The sequence below is a fragment of the Echiichthys vipera genome, assembly GCF_963691815.1.
Source record: "Echiichthys vipera genome assembly, chromosome: 10".
Taxonomy (NCBI): Eukaryota; Metazoa; Chordata; class Actinopteri; order Perciformes; family Trachinidae; genus Echiichthys; species Echiichthys vipera.
This window is the reverse complement of record NC_139835.1, coordinates 8,142,154-8,161,906: the sequence shown is the minus strand read 5'-3', so window position 1 is coordinate 8,161,906 and position 19,753 is coordinate 8,142,154. Positions and strand designations below refer to the sequence as shown.

Genomic DNA, 19,753 nt, shown 5'->3' with positions numbered 1-19,753 from the left:
TGTAACAGCCACGGTGGATCTGCAGACGAGACCAACAGCTCTTTACCTTCAGACACAGATCATCTGCCTCCCATCCTCCAGGCTCCTGTTTTCAATTTTTCTTTGGGTCGTTTTTGGGAAGGAAAGGATTAAGTTTGTCTGCAGAGACTGGTAGCATGGATGCTCATGTTTGTCAACAGAAAAGTAGACATGGATGTGCTTTAAACTCGCGGGCCAGCTCTCATAGAACCTTAATATGATCTTGGGGGCCAAATATAATAACACAGCGGACCAGATTTGGCCCACGGGCCCTAGTTTGACACCCCTGCTGTATGTTATTTAAACAACTGCAGCTATAACAGAATACATTTTGCATTTCATTCCCGTTTAAATGGAGGAGGAGTCTTTCTGGAGATTTTTCAAAAACAAGAGAGTTACTCTGATCTTAGGTGTGGGCACTTTATGGACTGTCCCTAACTTCCTGTTTCTGTCGGTCGGTTTCAAGGCCGCCCCCACTCAATCGTTACATTAGAGCTCGGGCTAACTTTAAAAACAAGCCACGCGCAAGAAACGTCTCAGTTTAGCGCCACAAATCTAAAATATGTTCACTGTCGACAAGGCAGTTATGAAAAATAAAACAACATGTTTGTGTATTTTGTATTAATTGGGCCAATTTACATTTAAAATTCTAAATAAAACGGCAGAAGCGTATCGAATGGCCCAACTATACGCGCAGCGATATTTAGTGTAAAGCTTCACATCCTGCATTGTGGCTTTAAGAACGGGGCTTCCTTGAAACCGTCAAGTTCCAGGTTAACATGGTCAAATTGATGAACTTCTTCAACGTAACAACTTTTAGAAACAACCCTTTTTTTTTTAGACACTTTTAACTTTGGCCATTTTAGAGCACTTCGGTCCGGAAATGGTTTGTTTTGAACGCCTTTGTGCCGTTTCTTCCTTTTGACGCTCAGTATGCGCGTTTGCAGACAGGGAGTGGCGAAATATAAATAATTCTTTTGCCATAACTCCCCGAACTAATTCCATACAGCAACAACGTCCTTGTCTTGTGAGTGACGGACCTAATGGACCATTCGCCGTCGATAATCACGCAAGTAACCAGAGACGAGGAGGAAAATGCGACTTGTCGGGAGGACGGTGAGTTTGAGGCAAAGTTTTTGGAACTTTTTCCAGCTGCGCATGACGATGTCGGTGAGGCGCAACACGGCGGTGTTCTTAGGACGCTGCGGTGTCACGAAAGTTAAGTGTGAGTCCGCGAACCAGCTTTGATACCGTCTTCGCATTCTCAGAGACACATATGCGCCTCAGTGACATTCTTACACTCTGAATAGCTTTGGGGAGGTTTTCAGCGGGTGCATTTCGGGGTAGGCCAGAGCCGTGGGCGGCCGCCTATGTGCTTTATATGTACACAAAAGCACATTCACGTTTATTTAAACGTCTTTGAAGTATAAAGAAAAGTCACTAAGTCCTCGGTTTTTAACGCGTTTATGCAGAGTGAGTAAAACGGGAGAAATAATGGCTCTACTCAAAGTGGGCGGGGTCACTTTGACAGTTCACTGTTATTGTTTTGGACTTTGATGTTGAGCCGAGATATTCCTTTATTAGTTCCTTTATTAGTCCCACAACAAGAAGAAGAATTCTTTATTCAAATTCAATTTCACTCTGTTATTATATTATTCACGTTACACACACACGCGCACACACATACATTCAAGTAATGGAGAGATGTCAGAGTGAGGGGGCTGCCAATGTTTAGGCGCCCCGAGCATTTGGGGGTTTGGTGCCTTGCTCAAAGGCACCTCGACAGTGCCCAGGAGATGAACTGGCACCTCTCTAGTCACCAGTCCACTCTCCATTCATGGTCCACGCATGGACTCGAACAGCGACCTTACGGTTCCCAGCCAAGTCACCTTTGGACTGAGCTACTGTGGCCACAAAGGGGACATTTCCTTTATACAGAATCAGGTGGATAGCAAACATAGATGGAGCATCACTAAGAAACAGTCTAGCAAAAATATGAACAATATAAATACAGGGAAATATAGAAAATAAGATTAACAGGAACTCATATTTATACACTTTTTATATAGGGTAAAAAATATCACCATTGCACATTGAGACAGGGGAAGAGATCGCTATCCTAGGAAGAGATTGTCTCTATGAACAGTAAGGATGCTAAAAGAAAAAGTGTCATTCTGTGGGCTAGCCTCTACCACGTGTGTTATCACTGAAACAGTAATTCACCAGTCTGTTAAGTAGTGTGTGTGTAGTGTGGCTCTCATTATCTGATATCAGTGGGTTATAGTGCTTCCTGAATGTACCACAAATGTCTCATTTTAAAGGGGAACCGAGCCCATTTTCAAAATCAATGTGTTACTTCTAACATCTTAAATATTAGTTACCGTGAACAACTCTCTCCCAAATCCCAAAATTAGAGTGCTAAAACTCTCAGGTATAAAGTGTGGAGTTGCTCCATAGGCGATGTATTGGGAAATCTGTTATAAGCCCCATTCACACTGCCTGTTCTTTGCGGGCTGTTGCACCTTTATTACGCCCGTCTGTCAGTGTGACAGGTACGGAGACAGAATGGGGGGACAGATCTGTTGTGCAGCGGGGGTAGTCACAGAGCTGCAACAGCGTCAGGCTGACGGCGCTGTAAAACTTCCAGAAACATCTCTTCCCCCCCTCTCTTTTCTCGCTCTCCATCTCTCACACACGTGTTGGGCTATTACAGTCCGTCTCTGTCCTTCTCTCTGCTGACAGTTGCGTTACTATAACATATAAAGTAGAGATGCACCGATCCAATACCTGGATCAGATATCGGCTCCGATATTGACTAATTAGCGGAAATCGGATGAATGAGGCCGATCCAGCATTCCGACCGTGACTCTGCTGGGAACCGTAGGTCGCTGGTTCGAGTCCCTGTTTTGACCATGAATGGAGTGTGGACTGGTGGCCGGAGAGGTGCCAGTTCATCTCTTAGGCACTGCTGAGGTGCTGTTGAGCAAGGCACCGAACCCACAACTGCTCAGGGCGCCGATCTATTTGGCAGCCCCCTCGCTCTGATATCTCTCCATTAATTGCATGTATATAGGTCCTGTTTGTGCGTGTGTGTATTTGGAGCCGGTGTGTGTGTAACATGAATAGTAATAATTACAGAGTGAAAAAAATTGATTAATAAAGGAATTCTTCTTCTTCTTTCTTCTTCTTCTTCATTGGGTGTGACGCAGGGTACACCCTGGACAGGACGCCAGTCCATCACAGGGCACATAGAGACGAACAGAGACAGACAACCATTCACTCACACTCACACCTACAGGCAATTTAGAGTCATCAATTAACTTAACACTTTAAGTACATTTATATCTGTGTTAATTTGTTACCTTTTTTTAACAAGGAAAAATGTTTTATGTCAAGCTGATGCCTTCGATCACATGGCAAAGTATACGGTTCATTCATTTAACAGTAGGATCGGATCGGTATCGGGTATCTGCCGGTACGCTCAGCCCAGGTATCGGTATTGGACTGGATCGGAAAAAAATGGATCGTGCATCTCCAGTATAAAGTTGACAGTTTTAGGCTGGGTTCAAGTGGCTGATTTACAGTGCTGATTGGCTCACACACACACTACTATAGACGCCAACGCCTCTTTTGCTTCCGGGAATGCTGGAGTTCTGCGTGAAATCACAACTAGGGCGGCTTTACGCCACCTTTGCTTGGTCTTTGTGGATGAAGAAAAAGCCTGCATTTCTTCATTGCGGCGCTGTTACGGAATCCCTGTGTGAAACGCTAGATGACGCTGAGAGCACCCAGGGGAGTGCTCTGAGTATTTGGGGACATTTTCTGTTTCACAACGGAAAGCACTACAATAGAATAAAGCTCATTTGGGTATAAAAAAGAAAACAGACAAAATCACTCTCCTGTTCATTGTCTATGGAGCAGCTTCACACGTTATACTTGACGTCATCACAAAAATGAGACTTGCTTCTCTGGTTTCTGTCTTTGAGAGTAGCTCATGTTCACTAATATTGGGGGACATATTATTTAAGACTGTATTTTCTGCGATTTTCAGTCTGCCACAAAATGTATCCCGTTAAACGCACAGATGATGTCCTACCATCAAGTGTTTGATTTTTGCACATATTTAGGATTATAATAAGTAACGTTGGTAAACATGAAGAAGTTTTATTCTTTCCTAGCAAAAGTTATAGAGACATGTTTTTTTAGACTGTATTTTCTACAGTCGTTTGGTCTGCTACAAAATGTTTCCCCTCTCTAAAACGCACAGATGATGTCCCATATCAAGTCTTCAATTTTGTGTTTTCTTCAGACAATAACTAATAAAGATGAACATGGGGAAAATAGATAAAGGTGGACACAAGTTCTTTGAGACTGTTTTTTCAGCAATTTTCAGTCTGCTATTAAATGTATCCCCTCTCTAAAACGCCCAGATGATGCCCTACCATCAACTGTTTAATTTTACACATATTTTACATGGTATTGAAAAGTATAAATACTGACTTCTTATTGAGATGCTTAAATGCATAATATTGCAGGGCTCATTGTCTCTATTTTCAGAGTCTTGTCTCAAGTGGATATTGTGCTCCAGTGTTTGAGGTGGGGCCAGACTTTTCAAATATTTTCATTAAACAGATACGGTTGCTGTCAGTTTTATTTGATTGTGGCTGTGTGTCAAACTATCTTGGTGACTCCAGTCATGCATTTACTATCCTTCGACCAGACAGACCAGACAGTGGCGGCTGTCATCTTCCATTCGAGAGATCGATAATTCGATTCCCGGATTGCCCTGAATTGCTCCCTGTGCTGGGTATGGGTGTGTAAATGTGGTGTGAATGGTTAGATTAGATAAGATGGTATGTAGATGTCCACTGCCATCAGTGTGAATGGATGAGTGTGACAAATAGTGTGAAAGTGCCTTGAGTCCATTTACCACAGAGAGATCAGGATTGTGCCATTTGTTTTTCCATGGTTTGGACAGTTGTTGATAAATGATCAGTTGTGATTGTATGAAAGAAGACAATGTAAGATTATGTAAACGTTTTATCATATCACACAGTGATGCGTGGTACTCCTCGTGAATAGAATCCAAAGGAACTGATGAAATCAAAATGAATGAGTTAATTTAATGACAGTCATACACTGGGATCTGGGGAGGCAGGGTGAGGAAAGAAATCCAGCCAGTGCTTAGTGCAGAGTCCAGTCAGAGGGTGGCAGCACCGTCTAGTTTACGAGGGGACTCCAACCTGTTCTCGGATTACTTCCCTCTGGCCAATGAGTCCAAAACCTAGCTGTTGTCCAGAGTGAGGAGCCGGAAAAATAGGAAAAGGGGGAGCTGTCTTCAACCCTTCTGTTCACAAGTTGCTGCAGCCACATAGGCACTACAGTATAAACCGTTCTTTTCAGGAGTCTTTCCTTTGAAAGACTTTGCAAAGTGCAAAGCTTTATGGCCACAATAATGCTATCAATGAACCTGAGGTCCTCCGGTGCTGGCCTTTCAACCATACCACAAGTAAGAACTAAAACACATGGGGAGGCGGCATTCACTTATTATGGCCCCCGAGTGTGGAACAGCCTGCCGGAGAACCTCAGGGCCACAGAGAATGCTGATGTTTATTTAAAAGAGGCTCAATCCCACCTTTTTTAAACAGGCTTTTAACTGACTTTTTTGATTCATTGTAATTCCTTTTATGCTTCTTATATTTTTTATTGTTTTTACCTTCTATTCTTTTTACCTTAGGGGGGGGGGGGGGGGGGGGGGTGGGGTCCCTGTGGCGGCGCCCCCTGCAGCCATGGACCATGATTCCTCTCAGTGTGCACGGCCCCCAAAGTTAGATTCTTTCTCACCTCAGATCTCGGTGCCTAGCCATGTCTCATCAGCTACAACTCGTGTGTGGGTGTGTGTATGGCTACGTGTGTACGTGAGTGTGTATGTTGTTTTGTATCTCAGTGTGTATATTTTTGGGGGTGGAAGGTTTGGGTTTTCATGGTGTTTCTTTGTTGTTCATGTTTTGTTTAGTTTTTCGATTTGCTTTTATTTTATGCAAGGCACTTTGTGCTACTGTCAAAGTATGAAAAGTGGCATATAATTAAAGATTAATTTGATTTGATTTAAATGTAAACTTAAAAGTTAAGATTATTTTCAGTGATTGTTCTCTGCACCGCCAGGCCACATTTCCTTCTCACTGAAGTCAGAACATCAACATCGCCAGCTGGAAAAACTACAGTAGTTTTTTCTGTCATTGGACATGAGACGGACTGTAGGGTGAACATTTTCAGATGCAAAGAAGTTTAAACCTCGATCTGACCTGACCAGCTTGGCCGCCGTGAGCCTGCTATACCATTTTCTCTGTAGGGGTGTGAAGCGAGTTGTCAAATTGTAACAGGATATCAGGTGTCCGAGTTGCAGAAAGTCGGTCGTGGGAGGCCTCATTCTTTCTGTGTCTGGATAGGAATAGAAGCGGTACAGAGGCATGCCTCGCCTGAAAGGGTCCCAGATAAGCCTGCTTTCAACTAAGTAGGCTGAAACATGCTGAGGTGGCGCGAGGCTGTTGCTGACCCTCGGATATGCTGTAACCTCATTATCAGTGTCTGAGCCTCTGGGGCAGAGAGGTGTGAGGAATGTTGCAGTACAGTTTGCTTCTTACACATTTCTGCTACCTAATTATTCACACGGGTCTGATTAAACAAAGGGCAGAAAAGCAGTTAAGGTGCAATCAATGAGTCTAGCTACAACCGCATTAATGTGATTAATATGGCCGCACCTAACGATTCTTTTTTTTTTTCCATTAGTTGATTAATCTAACGACTAATTTGTTTTCTATTACCCGATTAATATAACAATAAATTCAGTCTAAATAAGCATCAAAAACTTGTCTCATTAATATTTGTTTTATTCGTAATGTTTTATTCATTCATCTGAAAAACGAACAAATGTATGTCATTGCAACCCTTTCCCTGAGCTGGAGAATCAAGTACTTAAAATAGTCATGACATGGATTTATTTCATCACTGGAGGAATTCTATATTGTTGTGGGCCAAGGGAAAACAATTATAGCAACAGTGTGTAACATTAGTGTGAGCCAGATTCTTACTCGTACACGGCTGTTACAGTAAAGTTAAATGTTCAGAGGTGAGGCACGGTGTGGCATTGAGTTATAACAGCAGTGTTGCAGAAATAACATTTAACATGGGGGCGATGAAGAAACATTAAATCAGTGTTAAAGCTGTAACCTGAAAGATTTTCATCTAGGTTAATTTCTGTAAAGTTAATATCTGTAAAATAGTCAGTTAAAACAATGGTGATTGATCATATGAGCCACTAGTGAAAGCACTTGTATTTGCTGTTTTGCCCAGAAATACATCTGAGTGTCTGTGACCACATTACCACGCAAAATTCAAATGCAGCACTCTATTAGTGACGCTGTTTACATCAGTCAGCAGCGGTTGGTCCGGCCAGGTGGAGCTCCTCACTGAAGTGTATGCTCGATTCATTGTAATCGGAAATCAGGAACTTCAGTCCTCAAAGTCAGGCTTTTAGTAAGCAAACATTTGTGTGAATGGTTTTTAAGAAGGTAACATCAGCGTTCCAGACTAACGTTTTTCACTCAGAGCACTGTTGCATTATAAAAAAAACTGCAAATGAATTAAAATAAAAAAGTCAAATAATTTCCGTTAATTAACGTGCTAACCAAATATTCACATTTCTTCTTTTACAATGTGCTGTTTCACATTCAGTGTCACGTTTTTATTGTGCACTTTTGAATATGCAACGTAGAAGGTAAACCGACAGCACCATCACTGTCAAGACAGTACAATAAAGTAATGAAAGGAACTCTGGGAGATTAGGTCCCAGAGGAGCACCTACAATTTTATCTCAATTCTAACGGATTACTCTACATCTAATTGATTAAAATACCTTTCTTGTTATATCATTCTTGGGCGCAGGGTTCTGTCTTGCTGCCGTCTTGAGGAAGCCCTCCGAGATGTGATTGCTTCAAATGTAAGTGCATAGCGGTTGTACTTCAGTGATAAGCCATTTCCAATTTTCAACACTTACAGAGCGCTACATTGTTGGGTCTCTATGTAAAATACTCCCTCACTTTAAAGAATCGTGGGTGAGTTTTTTAAAACTGCAGCTTTTTCTCCGCTGCAAACGGGGAATCCACGCTTTAAACGGGCGCAGCCGTGGTAGAACGCACCGATGCAAGTTCTTCAATTATGTCGGCGCCTTTCCATAACCAAAGATATACATTACGTCATCATAACACCTGCTGTGGTGTGAATGAGCTTACTTGTTAGAACTGTGTAGCACCGAAATACCAGAGTGTCGGTGCTTAAAGGTTGTCCCTGGTCCTGCATGCAGTCTACATGACCCAGATGCAGATCCGGATCCAACCCGCACATGTAACAAGGGGCACCTCAGAGGAGAACTGTGTACGCTGCACAAGCTATGTATATAACGCGTGACATCATTTTTGAGTAAAGCGAACAAACTGCTGGGCATGGCTTGACACACCGGTAATGTACTGATTTGGAGGTTTCACTGATGCACTTCTAGATGTATTGATGTTTACAACTTAGACTTTTCTTATGCACAGCGTCATGTAAACCCTGTGTATCATCTATGATTGTAAAACTCTATATCCAATCCAATTTAATAGCTTTTTAGGCTTTTTATCATGATGTATCCCATTATGTTGAGGAAATGGGTACACCCATGTTAAGCTCCCACTTTATTTTTAGCCACGCTAGAGGCGGGGTCCACACTAAAATATCTCAATTACTGTTGGAAGAATTGCATTGCAATGTATATAGGGCTGTACTGTATGATCTTAAATGAATATCACGGTATAATTTGGATTTAAGACAGTATCAGTATTATATTGCGGTATATTGATTTATCTTTTGATTTCTATATAAATGCTTACTGTACTTACAGTAAGTACACATTGGAGGCTAGAGTATTTACTTTTAATACAACTTTATACTTCAACTCTGCGATTCAGTGGAAATATTCTACTTTTTACTTAACTACATTCATCTGATAAGTTAAGTTACTTGTGACTTTACCGACTCATTTTTTTAGGATTTTTGCTTCCCACAGATACACTTGTCGCAGAGTAAACACACAGGCTTCACATTGACAGTTATAAACAAATACTCCTCTTTCCATTTGCTGTTGAATTGCCATTTTTATTTCTGTCAACCTTTCATTTTTTCAAGGTAGAAAGAAACATTGTGGTGTTGATTTAACCAGACTGAAACGATTGCAAGAACAACAGGCTGAGAGGAGCGATTCAGAAGCACACGAAGAAGAATGTAGTGGGAGCATGCGGAGCACCATGGCCACACGCCTACAGGAAGCATGTGGAGCAGGTCTCCCAGCGCGCCGTTGACACACTAAGATGCGAGAGAAAACAGCAGCCAACATCGGCCACTACAGCCATGCATTACTGTTTCACGTAGGCTTCTACTCAAATTGCCAGTAAATATTCCTTCTGCTGTGGTTACGTCAGGGCTGCTCTGCCAGTTACACGGTAGAGTCAAAATCCATACGGTAGCGCAAATCCCTACCATCCTACCGTCTATACTAGAGATACAGTATACTATAGGTATAGACTCTATTCCGTTCATACCATACACCCCTAATGTGATACACACATTCATTTTCCCCCTCAGGATGAAGTGTAACAATGTTTGTGATCCCTTTGCTCTTCCTGTTGCATGATCATCAGTACTTTTTTTCAAATGTTTTTTTTTTTCCAATACTTTGGTTTCTGACCAAACTAATAACAGTCCCATCAGCCTCAGCTGCACTGTGTTTAGTACTAATTGGCAAATGCTAACATGCTAAGGTGGTGAAGCGATCAACATTACCTGCTAAACATCAGCATGTCACATTTGGAAGGTCGGCTAGGGGGCGGGGCTAAATGGTACACTAAAATATGCTTCTGAAAACACGGCACAGTGGACTCTAGCAGATGACATTAGAAGCACACAGAGAGGGCTCTAGGAGCAAACAGGGACAGAGGGTGAAGGTACATAACTTTTTTACAGATCAACTGTCTCATTGTGCTGTCAGGACATAGTGACAGCTTCAGCAAATATGAAAAAAAATATTTTTTTAATTAAAAAATTAGAGACTTCAGCTTTAGGAAAACGTGATCACATAAAAGGCATGGTAAAGACAGTGCTTTGGAACTCATCTTGCAATTTCACATGAGAATTTAATCAGATTATCAACTTTGAAATTACATCAGAATTATGTCATGATATTATTGAATACAGTATTTTTTGTTGTTTGTTTTCCAACTTCCATTCCCTCTCTACTCTGCAACTATAGACCTATAACAGAGGATTGCATTTCAAGATAAAAAGAATGCATAAACGTCAGGCCAGCCTAGTCATGTCTTGTGTCATGGGTTTCTTATGGCTGATCCTTTTATCATGTTTTTGTTTGTATTTCATACGATAAAAATCAAGGGATGCACTCATATCTTGTCAAATGGTGGGTGGTAAAGGTCACATCATTTTAACTTTCACCATTGTAGCTTGGTATTTCTCTGACCACTTATTATATTTTATATATATATATATATATATATATATATATATATATATATATATATATATATATATATATATATATATATTTACTATTATTATTATTATTCTTATATAAATATTTCCCATTTAGCTGCAGATTATGTGCCATCTCTCACATGGTTCTCATCCAAATGACTTGTCTGGATACCAGCTGGTGAAGTGTATTACTGAGCATCCAGAACATTATCTTTAATACATGCTAGAAACCAACCGGGAGCGTAAATGAAACCAGCCTCAAATGGCTTGTGGTTTGTACTTTGTGACCTCTCTTATTTTGGACCGTAACTCATTCTATCAGGAGCCAGTGCCGTCTGTGCAGCCAGGGATTCTGTTTATGGTGACATTTGCAAGACACGATCATTAGGAAGCCTTGAGGATGACATGATGTTGTAGAGGATACGGTGTCAGCGGCAGGGCGGGGCGCTAATTCAGTAGGATCATTTATCGTATGGCTGGACGATGTGGCCAAAATCTTCCATACCGATACTTAACAACAATATACATGTATCATGATATAGCATGCTTTCTGCTAATTCTATATTCTACAGACCCTAGTCAGCGGTTTAATTCAAGTCATGTTTTTTGTGTATTCACTGCAGCATTTCTGTGCGCTGTAAAAACACAGCTTAGCTGTTTCCTACTGTGAATTGTAGTTGTAGTTTTTTTGTGACTGTTTATGGCCTGGTGGTAGTATGCAGCACTATACACACACAGTATATACATATATACTGTACATACATACATACATTGAATTTTAAGCGCTGTCAGCAGCTGCTCTGTCAGGCTATTTTAAGTGCTCTTATGTGTAATATCAGAAGAGGTAATGCACTGAGCAGCGTGATGTTTCCTAATACTACAAGCTTCACCTGCCCAGTCCCTTCACACATGTTTGCACACAAACCTTTCATCTTGGGACCAAGAGAGGTATGTCCCAACAAGCATGCCCAGGCCATAATGATAGCTCTCCTGTTGCGTTGTCCACTTTCAGCCCAGCTGTATGAAGTAGTCAGCAGGCCAAAGTCATAGTTAATAACACTTAAAAGTAGGTCACACTTGTTGGGGGACGAATCCGGTCCAAATAAAAAGTTGATAAAGGTTGTTGTATATCGTTGCTGTCAGGCGGAAAGCTTGTATGTCCAGAGCTGTAATTTTTCAGGAATGTGAGGTTTTACTGACAGTTTGAGGATGGAGTTACAAGATTAGACACATGCTATTTTTAATACTTTTTATTGGCTAAAACCTTAGCACACACAGAGACGTGAAGTATATTGTTACCTATCTTTTTCTTTTCTTTCCTTTTTTCCGAGTCCTCTCTATGTCTGGCACATATTGCAGATTGACAATGAAGTTGACTTTGACTAAAGAGTGACAAATAGCACTGATTTCTAAAGAAAATTTTTAAAGGTGACAATATTTTTTATTTGTGTGCTGTTTGGAGGTAGTCGTTGTTATATATTGGAATTTGATCTCTGTTTTTAGTTTTTCTTTGTTTGCATATTCAGTTTTGTTAGGCTTTATAATTCTGGGTCCTGTATTTCTCTAAATTAAGTGAATTTAAGTGCAGTTCAGTCAGCATAATAACACTTTTTTTTGTTTTGTTTTTGCGCACAAACTCGATTTGTCATCTGCTCACCAAGATAGCCATCGTCCATCTGTGCCTCTTTTCAATCACTACACATTTACACCCAAAGCAAGTTGACACGTCCATGATGTACCCCGCAGTGTGGCAACAGATTCAGTCTTGTCTGAGCGCCATGCTAATGCCTTTAGCTGACAGCTCTGACTGCTCATCACGGGTCAGCTAATTTGTCAGTGTTTTTTTCTTTTTTTTCAAAACTCTCATCACTCTGACACCAGTGGACGGAATGTTGGCTTACACTTGTGTGTGCCAATAGCTGTTATTACAACGGTTAGTGATGTTAAACTAGAAAAATGCAAATCCTAAGACATCGTCATGAACTATTTATAGTTTTGAATTTCACACTGTCATTGCTTTCTGTCCAGTGCACATTGTGAAAACGCAAGTAGAGGTAGAGGAGGATTAATGTTGAAACCATATTCATTAATAAAATACAATAAATATTTGTCCATGAAATCTGTTGAGTCAAAGAAATGCTGCTTCATGGGAGCATTAATTCTGCACTCATAATGATCCTTTCCCTCGTCTTCCTCCACCTCCTGCGGTTCTAGGGGCTAGCCTGCCTGCTCCGGTAACGGGGGTTATCTCCATGTCTGTTATAGCACACCCACTTTTCAATGACCAAATCAAATCCCTTACAGTGTTATTGTGTCCTGCCTGCCTATCCTGTTTTACTTAGAAATGCAACATGATACAGAAGCTCGATAGTCTTAAGTTTCTATTTCATCTGGACTTTCAATAGGGAATATCTCCTTTTATAAATACCCTGCTGAGCCATGTCATGACGCTTATAATACATTGTTATTGTAGGCATTATTGTTAATGTCATTCTCTGATATGCAGTATAATCAAGTCAAAATGATGGTCACTATGATGACAGTAAAACCACCATCTACTGTTTCTCTACAAGAGTATTGCTATACAACTCATGAAGGAATTTTTTTTGCCTCAGTGTAAGCGACAGCCATGGCCAGGTATAATGTTTTCAGGTTGCTTGTCCATCTGTCTGTCCATCCATCTGTCCGTCCATCCATCCGTCCATCTGTGTCCTCAACTGTGGCACAAATGTCTATTTTGACTCAAGGATAAACTGATTTGATTTTGGAGGTCAAAGGTCACTGTGACCTCACAAAACATATTTTTGGCCATAACTCAAGAATTCCTAAGCTAATTATGACAACATTTTACGCAAATGTCTCTAAGGATGAAAATGATGAGTGATGACATTTTATATCTAAAAGGTCAGAGGTCAACCTCACTGGCGTCATAATGTTTCTTTCGATTATTCAGCATCATAACTCAGGAACAGAAGGAGGGACATTTGATCAGATTCACAGTGGTGCGGTGGTTAGCGCTGTCGCCTCACAGCAAGACGGTTTCTGGTTTGAATCCGGGCTGGGGAGTTTGGATGTTCTCCCCATGTCTTCGAGGGTTCTCTCTGGGTCTGGCTTCCTCCAACAGTCCAAAGACATGCACGTGTTAGGTTGACTGATTACTCTAAGGTGTCAGTGTGAATGGTTGTCTGTCGCTGTCTGTCTCTATGTGTCCTGCGATGGACGCCCCCCCGACCCCATGCTGGGATCGACTTCAACCCCCCATGACCCTGATAGGGACAAGTGGTTGAAGATGATGGATGATGGATGGTTTCACCAAAAACACACACTAACTACCTTTTATTAAATTCCTTCAAAGTCTTTATTTACATGTAAGTCTGGAGAGTTTGGATGTAAACAGCAATCCGTCTGGCCAGCGGATGCATACAACCACAAGGTGGTAATTGTATGTAACTGTATCTAACTTTTTTTCTCTGTCTTCCTCTCACCCATGTGCTTGCCCACTCAAATTTCCCATCCATCATTTATTTCTTGGTATTTTGGAGATGAAAATGGTCCAGGATGTCTTCATCTGATTATTTTGGAGTTGAAATGTATACCTATACTGTGTTATGCAATGTCTTAACCTTTTGCTACTCAACTAAAATAGCCATAGTCAAGAAATACACAACATGGCAGGACAGTAGGGGTCCTGCTGACAGACTAGCCGGAGTGATGCATAGATCGGATGTACTGGATCAGCATGGCTTCCAATACTGATAGATACTATGTCTTAGTCACAGACAAAATAAAACTATTCCATAAACAGTTAGGAATGAATTAAATCCAAAGGCAATGTTGAAAGTTTATAGGTAGATATCAGCTAAGGCTGGGCAATATGGCATGAATATTCTGTCCCAATACTCAATAACGCTATCTCAGTATAGATTATCTTGTGGTAATCCAATGAATACATTTCTTTAAAATAACCACCTGCTAAAACATAATTTTGTATACTCCTGTATCAATTAAATACTTGACATATTAGTACTGAGTATTTTCTCATTTTATCTAAATTACCTAAATATTATTTAAGCATTTTTATACTTTTTGGACGCTGTATATCATTATAACGCCCAGCCCGAATATCGTCTCACTTCCCACAGTTATTCAAATACTGACATCAGTACCAGGAAAGCAGAATGTGATCCATGCGTCTCTGTCATATAGGTACAGTATTAGCATCACTCCTCTCCTCTGTCTTGCTCTGTTCTAGGTGCCAACGAAGTTTCCCCCCCGAAGAAGCCTCGCAGCAGAGGCCTGCTCTACAGTCTCTTCTGCTGTCTTTGTCACAAAGAATCAGAGCCACCTCCACTAAAAAACAATGCCCCCCTCTTGGTAGAAGAAAATGGGACTCTGTCAAAAGTAAGTTCACCTCTCAACATCCCTCTCTTGCTCTTCCTTGTGATATCAACTTTCTGTCACCCTTACAGCCTTTGAGCAGCATGTGGTCAGCATGATTGACAGCCGTGTGGTTCGTAAAAACACATGTTTTGTTGGCTCAAAGCTCTTCATGTTTACAAGAGCATCTCTCCTGGGCTGCCTGGGAAGTAGTATGGCAGTGTTGAAAAGTACTCCATCTTTAGACATCTGGGCATCACAAGAAGGATGGAAATGTTGGTGGACGTCTGGCCAAAAGCTCCCTGCATTGCTAAAAACAGCTACTGTAGATGTGTCACGAGCAAAGCACATTACACTAATCATCAGGAGTGACTGAGAGGATGTGGTCTTTCCTGCATTCATATGGGTTTGATTATAGAAACTAATAGTTATCAATGAATTCATCAGTAAATGCTGTATTATTGAAGAGATTTCCTGTGTTAAGCTTGTTTGAATGGGAAAAATGTGAATGATTCGGTTGTTTACGATATGCTAAGACACTGCGTGACAGTTGATCGATGATTGACCACTATCACTTTACAAAACATTTTTGGACAATTGACAATACTCCCTGTGGAGTAGTATATTCTTGGAAATCAGCATGGGTTTTGGCAGTTATGGTCTGAGGATCAAGTGGTCAAGGTGTTCTCAGGTGTCAGTTTCAGATTTACGCCTTAGTTCAGCCTTTTATAGAGATTTGATATTCCAGAAGTTATTTGTCACGTCTTTCCAAGTCCCCAAAATAAATTGCTTGGTCTCTTGCAAAGGAGGGGTCGAGTCAAGTGCTGGGCTCAGTTTTGGTTGTGACAAACTGTCATATCGACATGCATGCTGCTCCTGTTGCTGTTACTCTCTCTGGGGGCTGTGGTCTCAGTGACTCCCCCCACCAGCCATGTAAATATCCACTCTGAATGGACCCTGCAGTTACCTGCAAGTCATTTGGTCGTGGACTCTGCATGATCCAGAAACCAATGCATGGAGTAAAAACTTTGAACAAACAAAATCCAGACTGAGAAATAATTTCCTGATGTATTTGGAAAACTCTGAACAAAGTAAAGGGGAGCCGTCTGCTGAGGCCATGCTTGCTGAACAATGCCAGGTTCCTAAATTAACAGAAGCAGCAGATGTCACCAGCCCTTCAAAGGGAAGTGCTGAGCTTGGCATGCAGATCCTTGTGGATTATACTGAACAGACTGTTGTGAGCAGAGAAATGGACCCTGCTCTCCTTTGTGTGGAACACTGCAACATGAATAGAGTTGAGAGTGAATCCTGCACATACTGCAATGGACACTCTTTTGAGCAATACTCAGAAAGCAACAGATCTTTTGAATCGGACGAGATCCTTGATCAGTGTGAGACTTCAGGGTTAAGCCGACCATTTGACGAATGTGCTCAACACTGTGAGTGTTTCAAACCTTGCAAGTCCTCTGGGCACTGTGCTAATCATAGCTTAGCCTCCAAATGTAGTCCTTGCTGTGAACACTGTGCAGAACACCTCCAATTATTTCAGCAATGTAAGCCCTCTGATCAACAGTGTGAGCCCTTTGACTTTGAGCCAGATAAATTGACAGTGAACTGTGACGGTTTTGAGCAGTGTGAAATGTCTGGTTTCATACCTGAGTGCACAGATCACACTGAGTTCCAATACGAGCCTTCTGACCAGCAGTATGAGTGCTTTGACTCTGAACCAGACACATCAACAGAGGACGCTGAGCAACGTGAAATGACTGGTTTCACACCTAACAACTCCGACTCAGTGGACTTACTGGACTGTGCTACTGAGCTTTGTGAGTATGATGATGCAAGCAGTGATGATGATAATGAAGAAGAGAGACGTCCTTCTGAGCAAGAGGATGTGCAAAACGAAACAGAGCCTATTGACGAAGAGTCCTGCGCATTGTCAGAGCATGTAAATTCCTCACATTTTGTCACACCTGCTCATGTTTATTTTGATGAGAGTGAAGATGTTCCCTTTGCAAGTGAATACTGTAAGACACACCAGCTCACAGATCAGTACACAGATAACTGTGAAATGTACCAAAACGATTACTCTGAAACATGCCAAGAGTATGATCAACAGTGTGCTGCTTCAGAGCACTGTTCTGATAAGACCTCAGAGTTTGGCACTGAAGAAGAATGCTCTTCATCAGATTGCTCTTCTATTGAAACCAAATCCTTTAAGACTTGTGCTGATGGCAGCATTCCCTCAGATCACTGCTCCGATTCATCTGGGGAATACGAAAAATGTGCTCAGGAAGACTCAAGCGATGAGCAGATGCAGTGGGAATCTTTTGAAGATGAAGAAACAGAGGAAAGCAATATTAACGAAAGTGATGAGGAAAAAAGGAAAACACCCACTGTTGATAGGGTTATTGAGGATTTCTTCGATCTGTTTGACAGAGCTGACTACTACGAACACATGTTTGCACAAAAGCAACGTTACATCTCCTGCTTCGATGGGGGAGATATCCATGACCTCCTGCATTTTGAAGAAGTTCAGTCTGAGGCAAAGAAACTTCCCAAAAATGCATACAGATGTAAAGAAATCAAGGATGAAGAAGCATGTGAAGATACGTATGAGGAAGATGCAAGTCAGAGAGGCGATGCCTCTTCTGAGTCTTGCGAGTCAGAGGAACAACCTGAAGACTGGATTGAAGAATCAGAATCAAGTGTAGCAGGGGGTGACGTTGAGGATGATGAATTAGAAGCTGGTGGCCCACATGAAGAGAGTTGTGAGGAAGCAGTAGAAGATGAGGACGCAACGTATGACGGGCATGTTTCTGAAATATCTCAAGAAGAAGCTGAGGTCTGCCTGTCCTTTAGGAATGAGGAGAATATGAGTGCACCATGTGCAGAGGACATCTCTGTTGAAGGTGATGCTTATGAAGATGAAGTCGCTGTTGCCCATAATAATGAATCTCTTTGTGACCATACCTCTACCATTGGACATTTACAGACACCTGTTATTGATATTGAGCTTGAAGTATTTATGGCATGTTCAGAAATGGAGCCATATTGGTCACTTGTAGATCATGAGGAAAATGGAGAGATGTGTGTGCCAGGTGTTGAGGAATACTATGCATATCAAATTAAAAGCATTCAGTCATCTTTTGAACAAGCCCTGAATGGATTCATTATGGAGGGTAGATCATACGATCAGATAATCCATGATGGTGCTTCTAAAAAAGAGGCTGAGTTACGTGCACGTGAAGTCCGACCAGAGGAGTGCAAAGCAGTCACATTTGCAGTTACTGAAGTGATTGAACTGAGAGAGAATTTAGCCACCTGCTCAGCTGTGGAGAACGTGACCAACGAAGATACTCCAGAATCAGACACTGACAGCGGATTCAGTGAAATTACGAGAGAAATAAAACCTACTTTAGATGTTATTCACAGTGTTGTCTCACAACTTGCAAAAAATGAGGGAAGGACTGAGGAAACGGAGGACTCGGAACAAAGCACGGATTCAGAAGAGGATGAGCAGACCGACGATGAATCCTCTGAGCCTTGTGAATGCGAGTATTGCGTTCCATCAACAGAGGAGGTATAATACGTTTTTGCATATTAGCTGTATTGGAGTAGATAAATGTAGTTTTTAGGACCGTGAGAGGACCTTTAAATTATCCTAGAAGCAATACTGTCGTCAATACTGTTGGTCTATTTTTATCTATCGTTAAGACTGTACTACCAACTGTGGAATAGGGTGGAGGAGATCTCATTTTAGCAGATTGTGTGGTATCTGTGTCAAACCCCATTATCCTCACGTGGCAGCTCACTCCACGCGGACGAACACATGCATCAGTAATACAGGCAGCCCATTTGTTTTTAGCATCAGAATCACATTAACAAACACGTTATCTGTGCCCACTCGTTGACGGACGAGCCACAGTATGGTGATAGTTACACGCTCCATCAATGTGGCAGCAGCTGTAGCATCCAGTGTTTCTTGTAACCCCTCACACAAACATCAAAACACAATTCAGTCTCTTACGTGACAAGAAACAAACAGACACAATGAGCTTTAAGTCCTACACGACAGATTGAGATGGTAATTTCTTATATCTCAAGTAATTGCTTTTAAGTTGTAAGTGCTGCTTATATTCTGGGCTTGGAAGCGAATAGAAACTTTTAATTTGGGTAAGCAATGAGCATTAGGGCTAAACTGTCTTTTTGTCTTTAGATTTCAGCAAAACCGCTGCTGCCCCAGATGAAGTCAAATGATGCAGGGAAGATCTGTGTGGTCATTGATTTGGATGAAACACTAGTGCATAGTTCATTTAAGGTAAGTTAGCCTGCGGGATCTACTTTCTCTCATATGTATACTGAATCTTCTATATGAGGAAACAAATGAACAACCACAAGCAGACTTTTAATTAAAATGTCCATCCATACTTTGTGGCACCATGTGTAGACTATTTATGTGGTTATGGCACCATTCAAAATATTCTAACGGTATAAGCTTTTGTTTGTTGAAAGACGGCACTGGTGAAAATATTTGCAGTGAGTTGCTTTCAGTCCATTCATTTCAGTAACCCAGGGTTGGGTCTGCGTGAGGGAAGGGTCGAGTCATGCAATGTTTGACTGCCACAGTAGGGGTTGAAGGTTTTCTCAGGCGTTATTTATACAATTCAACAACAAGGGTTCAAAGTGCTTGACACAGAACATTAAAAGCATTGGAATGAAACACATAAAAATGGCATTTAAATCACATATAAAATAGCATTCAGATAAAAGGAAA

The 19,753-nt window shown here is 41.4% G+C and overlaps 1 protein-coding gene across 3 annotated transcripts in view; it reads left to right on the top strand.

Annotated features, from left to right (window-relative positions):
• Positions 1-821: 821 nt before the first annotated feature.
• Positions 822-19,753, top strand: part of LOC310952855 (carboxy-terminal domain RNA polymerase II polypeptide A small phosphatase 1-like) — a 31,398-nt gene continuing 12,466 nt past the window's right edge. The window contains exons 1-3 of one of the 3 annotated variants that reach the window (XM_083921648.1): positions 822-1,134; positions 14,852-15,000; positions 19,196-19,297. In XM_083921648.1, the coding sequence (XP_083777774.1) occupies positions 1,062-1,134; positions 14,852-15,000; positions 19,196-19,297 (324 nt within the window). In that variant the 5' untranslated portion in view covers positions 822-1,061. Of the gene's footprint in view, positions 1,135-14,851; positions 15,001-15,922; positions 18,560-19,195; positions 19,298-19,753 lie in introns of those variants that run through there. The other 2 variants (XR_014593379.1, XM_083921647.1) reach the window with 2 other exon arrangements.